Below are 15,446 nucleotides of genomic sequence, written 5' to 3' on the forward strand. Positions count from 1 at the left end.
AGGTGAGACTCACCGAATGTGTTGGGCCAGTGATGTACCGAGAGGGTTGCTGTGGCAGCCGTGGTTGTCATGGGGCTGAGAATGTTGATGTCCTCCAACACCTAGGCCTGTTAGGTCCCCTGTACCACACCAGAGGCCACCTCCACCAAGGAGATATAGATATAGATAAGATATAGACATACTGTAGGTTTAGATAGATTATGTGGGTTATAAATTAGTGCAGTGCTGGAAATTTTTAACACATTTTCTTTTAACCATTCTTATTCAATTGGATAGAGAAGAAATTGCTTTTTGAAAGAAATTCAATGGTGAAGAAAATTTCGGAGAAATTCTCATGACTTGGGTTTAGGGTTCTTGCGCTTGCTTTAATCCAAACTCTTGATGGGCATTTTCAAGACAGCCTGTTCGTCTCTCTCTCTCTCTCTCTCTCTCTCTCTCTCTCTCTCTCTCTCTCTCTCTCTCGTCTTTATGGGTTTTTGACTTTAAACCACACTTGGTTCGGGCAGCCCATCAAATAGAGGATTGTCTTCTGCCAGCTCTCTAAAATAGAGGACTGTCCTATGACTAAGCTCCCCCTCAAAATGGGAAATATGTTCTCCAGATGCCACCTACAAAGCTGAAATGTTGTATGCATATAGCTCAAACCAATATGCATACAACTATAAGATGTTGGACATTTGGATATGAACATAATAAAATAAGGAGAACCTTGCTGGATCACGCCAGGGGCTGAGTCCCGTATTCCGTTCACACAGGAGCCAACCAGCTGCCCACAAGAAACCCATAAGCAGGACATGAGTGCAATAGCACTCGCTCACCCATGTTCCCCAGCAACTGGTGTACATAGGCATTCTGCCTCTGATACTGGAGGGAGCACAGAGCTATCAGGACTAGTCTCAATTGATTTTATTTATTTATTTATTGCATTTAACCCTAACCCAAACCCATAGCCGAAGCTCTCTGGACGGTTGACAAAAGTAGTTGATCACCTTCTCCTCCTACAGGAATTTAGCCAACCCTCTTTTAAAGCCATCCAAATTGGTGGCCATCACCCCATCTTGTGGCAGCGAGTTCCATAGTTTAACTCTGCAATGTGTGAATAAGTCCTTCTTTTTCTCTGTCCTGAATCTCCCAGCCATCGGCTTCATGGGAGCCCTTTTGGGCTCTCGTATTATAAGAGGCGGAGAAAACATCTTTTTTTTTTTTTGCAGACTGTCAAGGATCTTTCATTACATTGTCTGCTGACTGATGGAATTAGATATTTTTTAATGCCTGGAATAGAATTCTGTTCTGGTTTGCAAATGCACATTGGCATTGGTGCACATTAGCGCTTTTGTCCATGTGTGCTAATGTGCATTTGGGAAAATCCCCCCTCCCCAAAGTAAAATAACTGGTCTGAAAGTCCACAGGATCCATGCAACTTGGGGTGGGGGATACTCTACTCTGGAATCTGCAGGTTGGATTCATAACTATCCAAACTCATTTGAATGTTGTTCACCTCTGTCATGTACTGCCTTTCTAAACTCAACAGTCTCAGATGTCACCAACTTTCCTCATGGGGGGGGGGCTTTTTCTACATCACTCCGATCTGCCCCCTGGTGCCTCATCTGTCTGTTTCCGCCCCCTCCCAGTGCGGTTTCCGTGAGGACCCCTAAAGGGAAAGGAAGAGGGCCGTGATCCATTCAAATCTTCATGGCTGATCTAGCAATTCAGATTGGGCTTCTCACTTGGCAGGTGTCTGGGCTGTGCGTGGACGGTGTTTTCTCAGAGCAGCTGGTCCTCCATGAGTGATGGAACATGCCACATATGGCTCGATCAGTGTGGGCTGAACAATGAAAGCCACGCGATAAAGTGGAGCTGGCAGAAAAGACATTCATTGCATCTCTCTCTCTCTCTCTCTCTCTCTCTCTCTCTCTCTCTCTCTCTCTCTCTCTCTGTATATATATTTGAAATGACAATTTATTTTAAATGGAACAGGTGGCTTCTCTGTTTGGATTGGAAATGCAATCAGAATATGCCTGCATTAGTCTTGTGAGCAAATATAGAATGGGTTGGACCATCACACTTTCCCATTAGCACACACACACACACACACACACACACACACTCCATTCTCCCAACTGCTTCCCCCAATTTCTTTCCTCCGCTACTGCAAAATTAAACTCAGAAAGAAAAGACAAGACCCTGACATAATCAGAGGTGGCAGCTTTAGCAACCTCCCTGAATATTGACTTTGAGCAGTGCTCGTTTCAGTTGATGGAAGGAAACCTTCTGAGCAACGGCTGAGTTTTATGGAATCTTCATAAACATCACAACCAGGGATGGCAGAGAAATCCTTAAACTGCGCTTGGACCGTCCAGGTGCCCCACTGCCAGGGGACTACCCTCTATGAGCTTCATCACACCACCGTTATGCTGTGCAATCACTGCGAATTGCATGCAAAGGACTCAGAAGTTTTCCACCTTATCATCTGCTTTGATTGTGAAGTACTCCCAGGCATCCTGCCTTAATTGTGCAATAAAGCCAAAAGATTCACCGTATGTAGCCCCTACTTTTTGAGCATATCTTCCAAGCCGCCACTGGGGCACAGGAGCAGGATTTTAAAGAAATGCTTACAACTGCATAAGCTTTAAAGATAAAGATACCAAAATTGGCACAGTAATAGATATTAGGGAAAGCTTTAAGCATACCAAATTTGAATTGAATTGGGTCATCCGTTGATTTTTTATGATTTGTTTACATTTCCCCCCTTATACTCACTTCCTGGTATGCAAAGGATCACTGCCTCCCAGTAGCAAAAACAACAACGGCAAAAGCTTAGCACTACGGGGATAATCCAAGGGAAGCAGGTAGGTGGGATGAAGCTCTATATTGAAGGCATTCTCTATCTGATGGGCTGGCAGGCCTTTAAATAGAGGACTGTCCTCTGTAAAAGAGGACACATAGCCAGCCTAATGGAAAAAGTGCAGAAAAGGGCAACTAAAATGATCAAGGGACCGGAGCATCTCCCTTATTATTATTATTATTATTATTATTATTATTATTTATTTATTTATTTATTTATTTATATAGCACCATCAATGTACATGGTGCTGTACAGCGTAAAACAGTAAATAGCAAGACCCTGCCGCATAGGCTTACATTCTCCTAAGTGTACTAAGTGTACATTCCCTGTGAGGGAAGGTTACAGCAGCTGGGATTGTTCAGCTAGGAAAAATGGAGGCTAAGGGGAGACATGACAGAGGTGCACAAAATGATGCATGGTGTGGAGAATGGGAACCATCTTTCATTCTATTTTCCACTCCTTGGTGGAATCTGATCCCCCCCCCTTTTGGAAAATTAAGCAAAAAAGTCCACCACAATTTATGGAACATTCGCTGGCACATAATATTTTGAGCATTTTTCTTAGTACAGTCAATGAGCACACACACACACACACACACACACACACACACACACACACAAACACAGAGTTTCACCACAGAGGCTGAAAAGAGATCACAGATGTATAAAACGTTGTGATTGTTCTTTGTTTGTTCATTTTCTTTTAATGGCGCATACGTTCGGATATTTCTGGGCAATTTTCATAGGACTAAATTTCTGTACAATCCTGGAAAGTAAAAACAAATGAACAAACAAAGAAGCCTGCAGGCTATGTGCAACTCTGAGAAAGTTGGTCTGCAGCGAGCCTGTGAGTTCGATTCGCAGAAATCCAAAGTCATTTGAATCCATTTTGGATTCCCCCAACTTCCCTTCCCTGGACCCAAGCCTTGGCATTTTTGCCATATATCTTATTCCTCCCACATTGGCTGTGAAATAATGACAGTGTCAAGAGTTGTGAGGATCACGTGGTTCCTAGATTGGCAGCCAGGCAAGCGAAATCAACTCGCTTTTCATCTCTGACCCGGTGCTGCGACCCCTTTTCTCTTGTCAGGGCTGCTTACGCTGCTCACCAGTCTAATTCAGTTAGATAGTAATTAGTTTTGCATTACTTTGCACAGGGATGGTAATCCTGATTGCAAGGAGAGATAACTCCAGTAATAAATATGACCCACGGCTGAAAATTACCTCTCTCCCTCCCTCTCTCTTTTATTGGTGAAAGCTGAAGTGAGTGAAACACGACATAAATTGGCTTATGAGAAGAGGCAGATGCCTCTAGTTACGGACTGGAGGTGTGCCATTTCATCATTTGCCTATTTCCACCCTGTTCCTCACAGCTAGAAAAATCGGGTCCGGGGTGTCCCTCTAAAGCAGCCTTCCTCAACCTGGGGCGCTCCAGATGTGTTGGACTGCATCTCCCAGAATGCCCCAGCCAGCTGGCTGGGGCATTCTGGGAGTTGTAGTCCAACGCATCTGGAGCGCCCCAGGTTGAGGAAGGCTGCTCTAAAGCAAGGTGGGATTTGGAGGCGTCATTAAAGTGCAGGAGTTTGGCCAAAAGCCAACCAAATACCTTTTGTAGAGGTATGTAACCAACAGAAACAGCAGCTACAGCCACAACGCTAATGGGGGTCGTGACCTTCTTGCGGTCTTCCTATGGACATCTTGCTGGGAACAGAATACTGGACTACATGGGCTGAGGGCCCTAGGAGTTTTTTGTTTTGGGGGCACATTTGGAATTCTAAGTGTTGAGGGATATGTAAGGCCCTGGCTTTGCACCCAGAATGTCCCCGGTTTGATTCCTGTTCATCTCCAGTAGGGTTAGGAAAGAATCCTTCCTGGAAACCTGGAGAAACTCAGCTGCCAGTCAGTGTCAGGAATACTGAGCTAGGTAGACAAGGATCTGACCCAGTATAAGGCAGCTTCCTAGGTTGCTATGTTGTGGACACTCTCACAAAATGGCTGCCATTGGGGGGGCATCTTTCCCACTCATAAAATGGCTGCCATTGTGGGCATGAGTGATTGTAAAAATACTCATTCCCCAGGAACCAAAAGATAAGGCAGAGATGGAGGCTGAGCTCCAGCACACACAAAACTGCTCTTTTGTAGCCAAATAAAGATGGTGCGTGAGGGAGGCCTTTGCTTTGCAGCAGGCCCAAATCCCAGTGGTGGGTTGTTGTTGTTGTTGTTTTAAAGAAATACAATAAAAACCAGGAGAGGCAGAGAATCTGGTTGGGGCACAATTCAAGCCCAACAGCTCCACGCTGGAGACCCCAAAGACAGACCTTTGGTCTGATTCAGTGCAGTTCCTCTTATATTATACTTGTGAGAATATGACAAAGCGTTGCAAGTGTAGGTAATTAATGACACTTAGCAAGCAGCATTCAAACCACATCACATCCATTATCTGGATCGTTCTTACAGCAACTCATCACAGGAAGACATTGTTTGTTTGTTTGTTTGTTTGTTTGTTTACTCCATTTTGTAAATGGGGGATGAGGATGAAAAGCAGACGCTTCACGGAAGGGGTGAGGCCCCAAACCCTAACCCTTGTTCATAGCTCAGCTGTGGAGATGCTAGGCTTCACCGGCTGCAAGCGTCACCCCAGAGTGAAAACCCACCAGGATGTAAACCCACCTTAAGATGCTTCAGCCTACTCTTCACACACTGCGGATCAAGGCCTATCCTATGCACATCTCTTCAGATGCAAGCGCCATTGACTTCAGTGGGGCCTACTCCTGGGTGTTTTGCATGATAGCACTGCATCCACAACTAGGGTGTCCATGGGGTCTTCTCTTTCAAGACATCCTCTGTTTGTCTGGTCCAATTCTGGTTTAAAGATAAAGAACCGCCGGAACTGTTGCACGCCCCCCTCCCCCAATGGTTAGGACATCCATGCAGACTCTACAGACCCACACGTCACCATCATTCATACTAAACATTGCTCTATAAAGTCTAATAATTATTTTTTACATTTGCATCTATCCCTATAAATTAGCATATGCACACTTCATTCAGATCAATGTCCTGTTTTTCATGGTGCATTTCCTCTTTCGGGGAGGATGATTTGGAGGTGGCCACAATCTTTCCTCTTAATATTGTAGCGAGGGTGCTAATCTGCTTCATTATATGGTCCAGCTCCCTAAAAGTGCAAGAAGAGGAGACTTAAAACTAAAACGTATGTATGAATCAGTTGAATGCTCCATCCTTTTTCCAGTCTGAATGCACAAGGTTGGCTTGGTTGGGCACCTGGTGAGGGACCACACTCCGTCAGGGGGCCCACTGACAAGCGCCCCCTGGAGTTGCAACCTGCTTGTCCAGCTGCCTCTGGCTCAGGCCTAGACAATGGTGGTGAGGACAAGGAGGAGCAGGAGTTGCCGTGGCCTCCTGGCTCCCTAGATCTCTGCCTGTCAAGCAAGCAAGTGATGGCCATGATGAGAAGAAATTGCAGATGTGGACAAGTGTGGTGAGAAGGTAGACTCCCTTGATATCCAGTCAGGAAATCCTGACAATTCACCAGGGCTCAAGTGTACCCAGAAAAGGCAGAAGGAGAAGAGATCCAATAAATCTACCAGATTCATAAACCGTACATCAACATCTCCTATCTTAGGGGACTCTGTGCACTTTGGAGCTAGCCAACTGGTCAAAATGAGTCACAGATGCCACACATCATGCATCAACCGATCCCATGGAACTGCAGACGATGCTGCGGGTTCTTGACGAAGGGCCCTCAGAAATCTGCGAGTGCACGATCAAATACATTGCCTGAATCGTCTTGTTCTGGCCTTGGAAACCTCTCCGTTTCTATGAATGAGAAACTTTCCAGATGTCGCACCCAAGCTCCTCCCACTCTTGCCAGGCTTTTCATCCTGGCCACAAGCCAAAATGCAAATTGCCCAAAGCCATTTGCACTCCCTGTGATAGTTTATTCGAAGAAAAGCAAGCTCATTTCCATCTTTTGCTAGTGAACCCCTGGCTCAAAATTATTCTCCGGTGAATTAGGCTGGCTTAAAAAATAAAAATAAAAATCAATAACAAAACCACATTAATGGTATCCCTAAATTATTAATGACAAGGAATTGGTACATTTGTGTGATGGACCCTGGGCTGGATCCAGACAATACTACTACTACTACTATTACTACTACTACGGATTTTGGAGAAATCTACAACAGATTCAAATGAGGTTTTGGATTTCTTTGAATCTGACCTGCGGAGATGCAGATCAGTGGTTAACGTCTGGGGAGGGGGGGATTTTCACAAATCCGCACTTATGCGAATGTGCATTAGTGCAAGTGTGCATTAGAATAAGTGCAAATCAGCTAATGCACATTAGCACAGCCGGACACTTGTGCTGATGGACATTAATGCTAATTTGCACTTGTGCTAATGCGCGTCAGTCCAAGTGGAACACAATTCTCATACATCTGTAAAGACAAAATGAAACTGATTCTGTCAGTGAGCAAATGACAGAATAATAATAAAAAAGGGCTTGTCGGTCTGTGAAATGCAGGCAGACCAGGTTTAACAGAAGCCACACATCCCTCACTACTACTATTGCTAGTACTAAATGTTAAAGCATAATCAGGCAGTAGATGACCAGAAAGTCATTGCTCACTGCCTAAGACACCGGGAGGCAGATAATAATACTGGTCTAGGTAGTTTCGTACGTCCACAGGCAGTTAGCACCCACCATCACTCCAATTCATCTCCCTGTCTTGCAAGATCATCCGGGTTGTTTATCTTGAGGGTTGATTTGTGTTTGCTGAGCTCAGAAGGCCGAGCTGAGATGTTCCGAACTGAGAGTCCGGTTGCAGCGAGACCTTGAGAAGAAATCACTGGACCTCGGTGAGACAATCCTCTCCCACCCTAGGAAACTAGCCCTCCCTCCCCACGCTTTCTTTTGGAAGAGGCTACAGCTGAGAGTGTCAGGTAAGGAGCAACGGAGCATCCTTCTCACTCCACAGAACAGTCTCTGCCATCCGCTCCTACTGTGGAATAAATATTGCTCCACTAAGCCAAGCTTTTGGAGCTGTCATGAACCAAGACAAACGTCTCCCAGCTGACAAAAGCGTTATCTCCCATGAAAGGTCAATGACGCCTTCGTCGGCTTTGTTCTCAGAAGGAAGGAGGTGGTGTAGCCAAGAGACTCTCCAAGGCCAGAAACAGAAAGATGGATTGGGCACGGAAATGAAATGGGCACAGGAGGCGCGGGGCCGGGTGGGGGTTTCAGCGGGAGCTCTAGCCAGGGCCCAGAACCATCTGCCACTCCCCCAACCCCGGTCTTTCTCCCACCGCCCCGAGGGTCCTGGTGTCCTAAGGCCAATGTAAGGTTGGACTTTGACTTCATCACTATGCAAGGGAGGGAAGGGTTAATTATCCCCTCCCCATGTGGTTCAATGCCCCTCAATTGCACCCACCCCACATACACGGGAATTAAGCTTAGAAAAAGCCTAAGAAAACTTGCCAGCCTTTTCCACAGCTGTTCCCAGCCACTTCAAATTAATTGTAACTGAAGAGGAACTACTGATTTAGGATGATCTGGGGTGGGGTGCAAATCAATTAAAGAATTTATTTTATGGGGCACGATTCGGATGGGAAATTAATTCCCTCCTGTGAAATGTAAATACATCCCAGCAATTATCTCTCATTTGCCTCTCTAGATAGGAATGAGCTGATGCAGATGTTATGCGTGTTTGTGCCTTCAGGGCCTGGGCCCCCAAATCATTGGAGCACCTAGCAACTCTTGCCTGGCTGCGGCCAAGGACTGAACATGCCAGCTGCTGGAGAGTTGAGACACCCACAGAACCCAAGGATCAGAAAGGAGAGGCCTCCATTTCTACGACCCAGGAGGATTCCTTTGCAAAAATCAAGCAGCAGTCGAGTGGCAAGCCAACAGGCAGAGTTGGTACGGAGGAGGGAAAAGGTGCCTCTCAGGGTGAAACAGGGGCTGTGGATGGATTGCTATGATTGAAGCTCGACCTCAAGGGTAGGCATGTTTGGGCACCTTCCGATGGCCCCAGCAGGGCCCCCCTGGCAGCTGCTCACACTTCCCTTCTTCATCATTGCTATCTGCTCATTCACGCTCCGCTCGCTCTGGCCTGGACAACACCGCTGGTGAGCAGGAGCAGCGGGAGACGCCACGGTCAACAGGCTCATTGGCTTTCTGCTTGTCAAGCAAGAACGTTGGAGCAACGAGACTGTACCGGCTCCAAATTTTGGAGCTAGACTCCCTCAACAGGCCGCCTCCCTCTGTGAGTCCACTGTCTTCCCACCATGGTCCCCAGCTGCTCTTGTTCCTCCTCCTCTTCCTCACCACGGCTCCCACTTGTGGAGAGCCCGGGAGCAGGGAGGCCGCGGTGACTCCTGCTCCTCCATGTCACCACCTCCTTTGCCTGGGCCGGAGCGAGAGGCAGATGAAGAAACAGGTGGCCATGGGGGAGAGGAGGAGCTACGCTGGACAGTGGACTCCGAGTGGTCTGTGGGCTCTTGGCTGGCGTCCAACCAGGCCTACCTTTGAGGCTGGCCCTGCAACAAGGAGAAAGAGGAGGAGCAGGAGAAGCCACAACAGCTGGTGATAATGGCGGCGAGAAGGTAGACTTCAAGGGGGTGGACATGGGGGTTTCTTGCCCAAGGGCCCCTGGATCCTGTAGCCAGAGCTGCTTGACCTGACGGTCATGTTCTCCGCTAGTATACGATAACAGAGGAGAGAGCAGAGGCTGGTGAAGCTGCAATCTGAAGAGTAGCACACGGCTGTGTTGAGTGGACCAGAAGACGGTTGACATTTTTGCATTGACACCAGGTCTGGCCAATCCAGAAGCCTTTTATTGCTGCCCAGTCACAGGGGCCAATGCTGCCTGTCCTGCCATCTCCCATTCCTGAGAAAGTGCTGGAGGCCTGAGCACCAATGGTCCCTAGACTAAGAGTTAGATCCAGTATCTCATTAGCACAAGTCCACTGGACAACAGGGTGTTCTCCCTCTCTCTTCCCCCTGGAACCATCCATGCCAGCACAAAAGCTTCTCTGGAGGCTTTCTCGGCCCTCAGGGGGGAGATTTTGAGGGTGCACAGATTCCCTTGACGGAACTGCTTTCATCAGCGAAAGTCAGCATTGGATTTAAACTTAAACCAGGAGGCTGATCTCAGAGCTAAACTGTAGCGCACAGGCTGAAATCCTCTGAACTCATAGCTCCAGATGCTTCAAGCAAGTGAGCCAAGCTGCATGTGTTGTGTAACAGCACACCAAAGCTCCCTGGGGGGCGGGAGCTGCTTTTTACTCAGGGTTTGCGGATGTATGCGCTGTGATGTGCATGTGCTGTTCTCTTAGGGAAGGTTGGGCGTTGCGGAAAATAGTGTGGTGAGAGGAGGCCAAATTCTCCAGAAGCCGACCTGTGTAGATGTAAGAACATAGGAAGCTGCCTAGTTAGATCCTTAGACCATCTAGCCCAGAATTGCCAGCACTGGCTGGCAGCAGCAGCTCTCCGGGGATTCAGGAGGATTCTCCCTTAGCCCTACCTGAAAATGCTGCTGGAGACAGAGCCTACTGCGTGCAAAGCAGGAGCTATGACCCTTCCCTTAAAAATAAAGCATGATTCTAGTCTTCAGCATTCTGAATAGAGGGGTTATTTGAATGGGGACATAGAAAGGTGCCCTACATGACTTCAGTCCACCTAGTAGTTCAATATTGTCAACACTGGCTGGCAGCAATGTCTCCGCAGGGTTTCAGGCAGGATTCCTTTCTCAGCCCTCCCAGGAGGTGCAGCCGGGGATCGAACCTGGGACCTCCTGTGTGCAAAGCCGGGGGGGGGGGAACCTCTACCACTGAGCTGTGGCCCCCTCCCCAGTGTTTTCCAACCCCATGCTCATGAGTGTATGCATACATGGGTCTTAATTAATTGGGCGCTCTGAGCGTTCTTCTCTTCACTGGGTTTATTTAAAAGCAGCTTTAAGGGTGTGCAGCAAAGTCTGAAAGCATTGCGTGGCCTTGCCTGAAGGCACGGAAGAAGAGCAGTGAGCAGACAAGGCCCTTGCAGAGCCGTTTGTCCCTTCTCGGTGGCTGTTGACGCTGTGGCTAATTTGCAAATGAGAGAGTGCAGAGGCTCAACTCCCCCACCCACCCCCACTCCAGAAAAGTAGACAATCTGCCCAGGGCACTTGCCTTTTCCCAGTCCCTGATAGGCAAGCCGGCACCCTGCAGATGTTTGGGACTACAAGTCCCATCAGCCCCAGGCAGCATGGCAAATGTTCAGGAACCATGGGTGTTGTAGTCCAATACATCAGAAAAGTGCCGCCTTGCCTACCCCTGGGCCAGAATCTGGGAGCTAATTCCTCTTTGATGTGTGCGTGTGGGGAGTAGGGAGTCAAACGGTGCTCTGCGCATGTTCAGAGGCATTGCTGGAATCTGAACCACTTCTCTCTCCCATTCCTGACAGTGCTGCTAGAAGTGAAATGCCAAAAATGGATCTGGAGTTTCCTGCTCGGAGTAAACACTGGGGGGATTTCAAGGGAAATCATGATCCCTTGAGCACAGCCCCCATACATCTCCTATCAACGGGCCCTTGTGCAGGAACATCTCCCAGTGAGTTGCACTTTGCACGTGGCTAGTGCTTGCATTTTGAAGAAAGCCGGAATTGCCCAGAGGTTGATTTCTAGAGCACCTGCATCTACATCTCAATATTGTCCAGTTGATCCTTCTTCTGCTGACTCAGTTTTTTCTTGGTGGGGGCAGGGGGGGGGCAATGCATGTGGGTGAATGAAATCCACACATGTCCAGAAACCCTCTTTCTACCCTGAAGCATCACAGCCTGGGCCCCCCACCCACCATTCAAATGTCACCTCAGCCACGACCATGCGAGATGACTTTAGCCAAGCCGCTACCTCTCACCTGGCCTCCTCCTCGGCCCACCCCCCCAGGGCAGCCCCTCCAGCCCCCTGAAAACGCTACACAGAGAGTCAGGAGACCCTGTTGAGTGGGATGAGCAGTGATGTGTGTGTTTGGGAGGAGGGAATCCCCAAAATGAGGTGTGGAAGGCAGATCCTGGATCCAACCCAGTAGTTGTTATTATCTTCATGGCACCCTTTCTCTGAAAGTATGGTGGAGATACATCCCTCAAATCATGATTGGGGTGGGGGTTATAGTATTAGTGTTCGTACTGAAATCTCCAAAAGCCCAGGACACCTGTCTGAGATGTGACACTTCCTGCCTCAGAGCTAGCCACGGCCTCTGTCTCCCACCCCATCGGACCGGCCGCTCTCCACATCTGGCACGTGTGGGTGGAAGGGGGAGCAGTCCGAGAACCCACCCCACCCCCACCCCCAGCTCTCTTTCCACCTACCTCTCCCCTCGTGAAGCCTGTTTGCAGGCAGAGAAAGCAAGGAGGAGCCCTTCCCCACGGCGAATAATGCAATCACTGCATCGGCCTTGAGGGGGAACAGGTGGAGGGGCCTGGTGTGGAGGAGAGGGGTCCCAACCACGGAGGAGAAGGAGGGCATTCATGGGAACGGAAGGGTGGGGTTTAGCTAGCTAGCAGTGTGAGACGCCTCGCTCCTATACAACTGGGGAAGGCAGTCAGCACTGGGAGAAGGAGCAGGTAGAGAGACAGAGATGAACACACACTGCCCAGGATGGGGACCTGGGCACAGAGTATGCATGGCTGTCTTCCTCTGACCACATTGGCGGAGATGGGAGAGGCACACGCTCCTTGCCAGTTTCAGGACAAGCCTTGTACGTTGCACCCCTCTGCTTTGTCCAGTCTTGGGGCATGCGCAGACCTCTCCCTCCCCCCCCCCGTTCCTCAACAAACACAGGCACAAACAATGAAACTCACATTTTGCTGTGAGCCACCCGGCTTCCCCCCCAAACAGAAACCAAGCCTTTCCCTCTCTGGTTTAAAATGATAATTCAAAAGCCACTTTTCCTCCACGCACCCTGCCGCTGCTCCCTGGCTGTCTTTTGAATTATGAAAAGGCCTAAGCAGTATTAAAGAGAGCCCCCCCTTTTTCTCTCTCCATTACATTTCAAGTTCAAAAGCAACCAGAGGAGGGGGAGAAAAGGAAAAGAAAAAGGAGATTTTGTTCACGGGGCAGAGAGGTGAAAAGGATAACGGCAGGGGAGCTGCTACGGGTGTTTTTAAGAGAAAGAGAGCGCTTTTGTCTGGGTTTATATGCCTCTTCTTTTTGTTTCAAGGCACAGACCGGATCCTAAAATCAAGAATCTACATTGTGTCCCCCCACCCCCACCTCCTGACACACAGACGGTCCCCTTTCCCTCCCCTTCCTGGGGAGATACGGTTTCTAAAAACGAAGAAGAAAATACTTTCACTCCTAATGAAAGAGTCCTCTCTTCGTTTGCAGGCTCATGGAACTGGTGGGAGAGGAAAGCGCCCTGCTCATTTAAATGCTAGAAAGGAGAGGGGGGGGGAGGGAGGTGTCCCAGACGTCCAGCAGGTCAGAGGAAGAGGCATTAGAAGGCATTTTAGGGTGTAAATCTCGGGAAAGTCAACACACCCTTTCTCATGACATCAGCCCACAACCTCCCGATGTGCAATGCAACTCCCATCATTCTCAGCTAGCATGATGGGGTTTGTAGTCCAAGCCATCCAGAGGGTGCTGGCTTGGCAAAGTCTGCACTATATTAAAAGGAAGGTGGGATGGCAAAGGATGGCAATAGTTGCTGAACAGGCATGGCCGTTTATGGAAAAGGTGGGAAGGAAGGGGGGTCCCCGTGCCCCTCTCTTCCATTTCTAAGCCGTGGGTTCTTCTAACGCACATCTCCTCACCTTTGGCGGAGAAGCGTGCAAGGCCAGGTCTCCCACGGACCTCCTAGGAGAGGATCCTCCTGCGCCCACCGGTCCCACTTGCTCCTCATCCCCTCTAACACTGGGGTGGGGGGAGCCAAACAAAGCCCCCCTGGATCCATTTCAGTCCCTGGAGAGAGCTCCAGCCCACCTTCCAGCTTCTTTGTTTCAGAACCAGCTTGGGGGGGGCAGGGGTTCTCTTCCCCCAGCCCTCCCTGCCCCCCAACAGGGAGCCAAAGGGCAGGCCCACACCCTCCTCGATCAGAGCAGGACCTCAACTTTTAATCCAAGTTCTGGGGAGGGCCGGGGGAGCCGGCAGGCTTAAGATCTCGCTGGTGATGGTGGTGATGGTGGTGGTGGTGGTGGTGGTGGTGGAGGGGGAGGAGACGAAGCCATTTCCTCCTGATCCCCCTCCTCCACAAAGGCGACCCCCCAAATGCAAGACACCAGTTTTCACACACACACACACACACACACACACACCTCTCCATCCTTCAGTAAGGGATTTCTATTCACCGCAGAAGAGAGGAACCGGAAAGAAATGACCTTTAAAGGCATGCTCGTTTGAACAAGGGAGAGGGAAAGAGAAAATAGGAGGGGGCAGGAGAGACGTGACAAGGCAAGAAGGACCCCCAGCCCACCCCACTGCCCTGCTTGTGTGTGTGGGGGCTGTTCTTTGGCGTGGATCAGGGTGGAAGGGTGAGTCCTGTGCCCTGCAGGAGGAAGAAGAAAACAGGGAAAGGCGAGCGAGGTAGACCCTGAGCAAGAAAGGGCCCCTTCCCTTCTTCGTGGGTGATTTGGAGGGGGTGGGGGGTGGGGTGGGAAAGAGGTGGGGGAGGGTCCGGAGGCACCTACTTGGGTGAGCTCTGTGCCCATCAGGAGCAGGAAGAGGAGGCTGAGGAGCTTGTTGGTGGGTCGCATGGCTTAGGGGGGAGGCGCACCGCTTCAGCCCCTGGGCATAGACCGAGCCGGGGGTCCTCCGGGGAGCAGTTCTGGGGGGTCGGGGTCGGCGGCGGCGGCGGCTTTCCCGGCTGCCTCTTTCAGCACCACGGATTCCGTCGCGACGAGGCTGCTCTGGCGTTCCGTTCAGCACCCCAGGAAGGGACAGCGCGCAGGAGCCGCTGTCCTTGGCATCCTCTTTGTCTCGCAAGGCGCCCCCACTCTCCCTCTCTCTCTCTCTCCTTCCCTCCCTCTCTCTCTCTCTCTCTCTCTCTCTCTCTCTCTCTCTCTCTCTCTCTCTCTCTCTTAATGGCTCCCCTGACCAAAAGGCACCAGGCGAGGAGGAAGATACACAGCGGAGCAGGGGAATCCTCAGGCGCTTCTCTGCAATCGCCAAAAGTTTGCCTTGGAAGGAGAGGGGGGGCGGGGGGTGGGGGCGGAGGAAGGAAAGAGGAAGGGGAGCTGAAGCAGGATGCAAAATAAGAGCGGGGGGGGGAGAGAGAGAGAGAGAAAGAGAGAGAAAGGAAGGGAAGAAGAAAGCGGGGACAAGGAGGCAGGTCGAAGGCACGAGCAGGAGCAGGGGGAGAGGGTGGCGGAGCAGGATGTGACATCAGGCAAAGGCGGGGTGAGTCTGGCTACACAGAGGGAAAGTGAGGCGGCCTCGGGTGGGCGCGTGGAGGGGGAGGAGGAGGAGGAGAGGAGGGCCGCCCGCACCCCCACCCCCACCCTGTGCCTCCCAAGCCCGTTTCTCCCGTTCAGGACCACTCCGGTCTCACCAGCCCTCAGGAGCAGCCGAGATGCCGGCAGCATCAAAGGAGAGACGACCCCACCCCCA

The 15,446-nt window shown here is 50.1% G+C and overlaps 1 protein-coding gene across 1 annotated transcript in view; it reads right to left on the reverse strand.

Moving 5' to 3' along the window:
- OLFM1 (olfactomedin 1) overlaps positions 1–14,815 on the reverse strand; it is a 42,366-nt gene extending 27,551 nt beyond the window's left edge. The window contains exon 1 of the mRNA XM_063144694.1: positions 14,528–14,815. Coding sequence (XP_063000764.1) covers positions 14,528–14,593 — 66 coding nt within the window. The 5' untranslated portion in view covers positions 14,594–14,815. The remainder of the gene's footprint in view (positions 1–14,527) is intronic.
- Positions 14,816–15,446: the final 631 nt, after the last annotated feature.

This window comes from Elgaria multicarinata, chromosome 19 (genome assembly GCF_023053635.1).
Source record: "Elgaria multicarinata webbii isolate HBS135686 ecotype San Diego chromosome 19, rElgMul1.1.pri, whole genome shotgun sequence".
NCBI classification, from domain to species: Eukaryota; Metazoa; Chordata; class Lepidosauria; order Squamata; family Anguidae; genus Elgaria; species Elgaria multicarinata.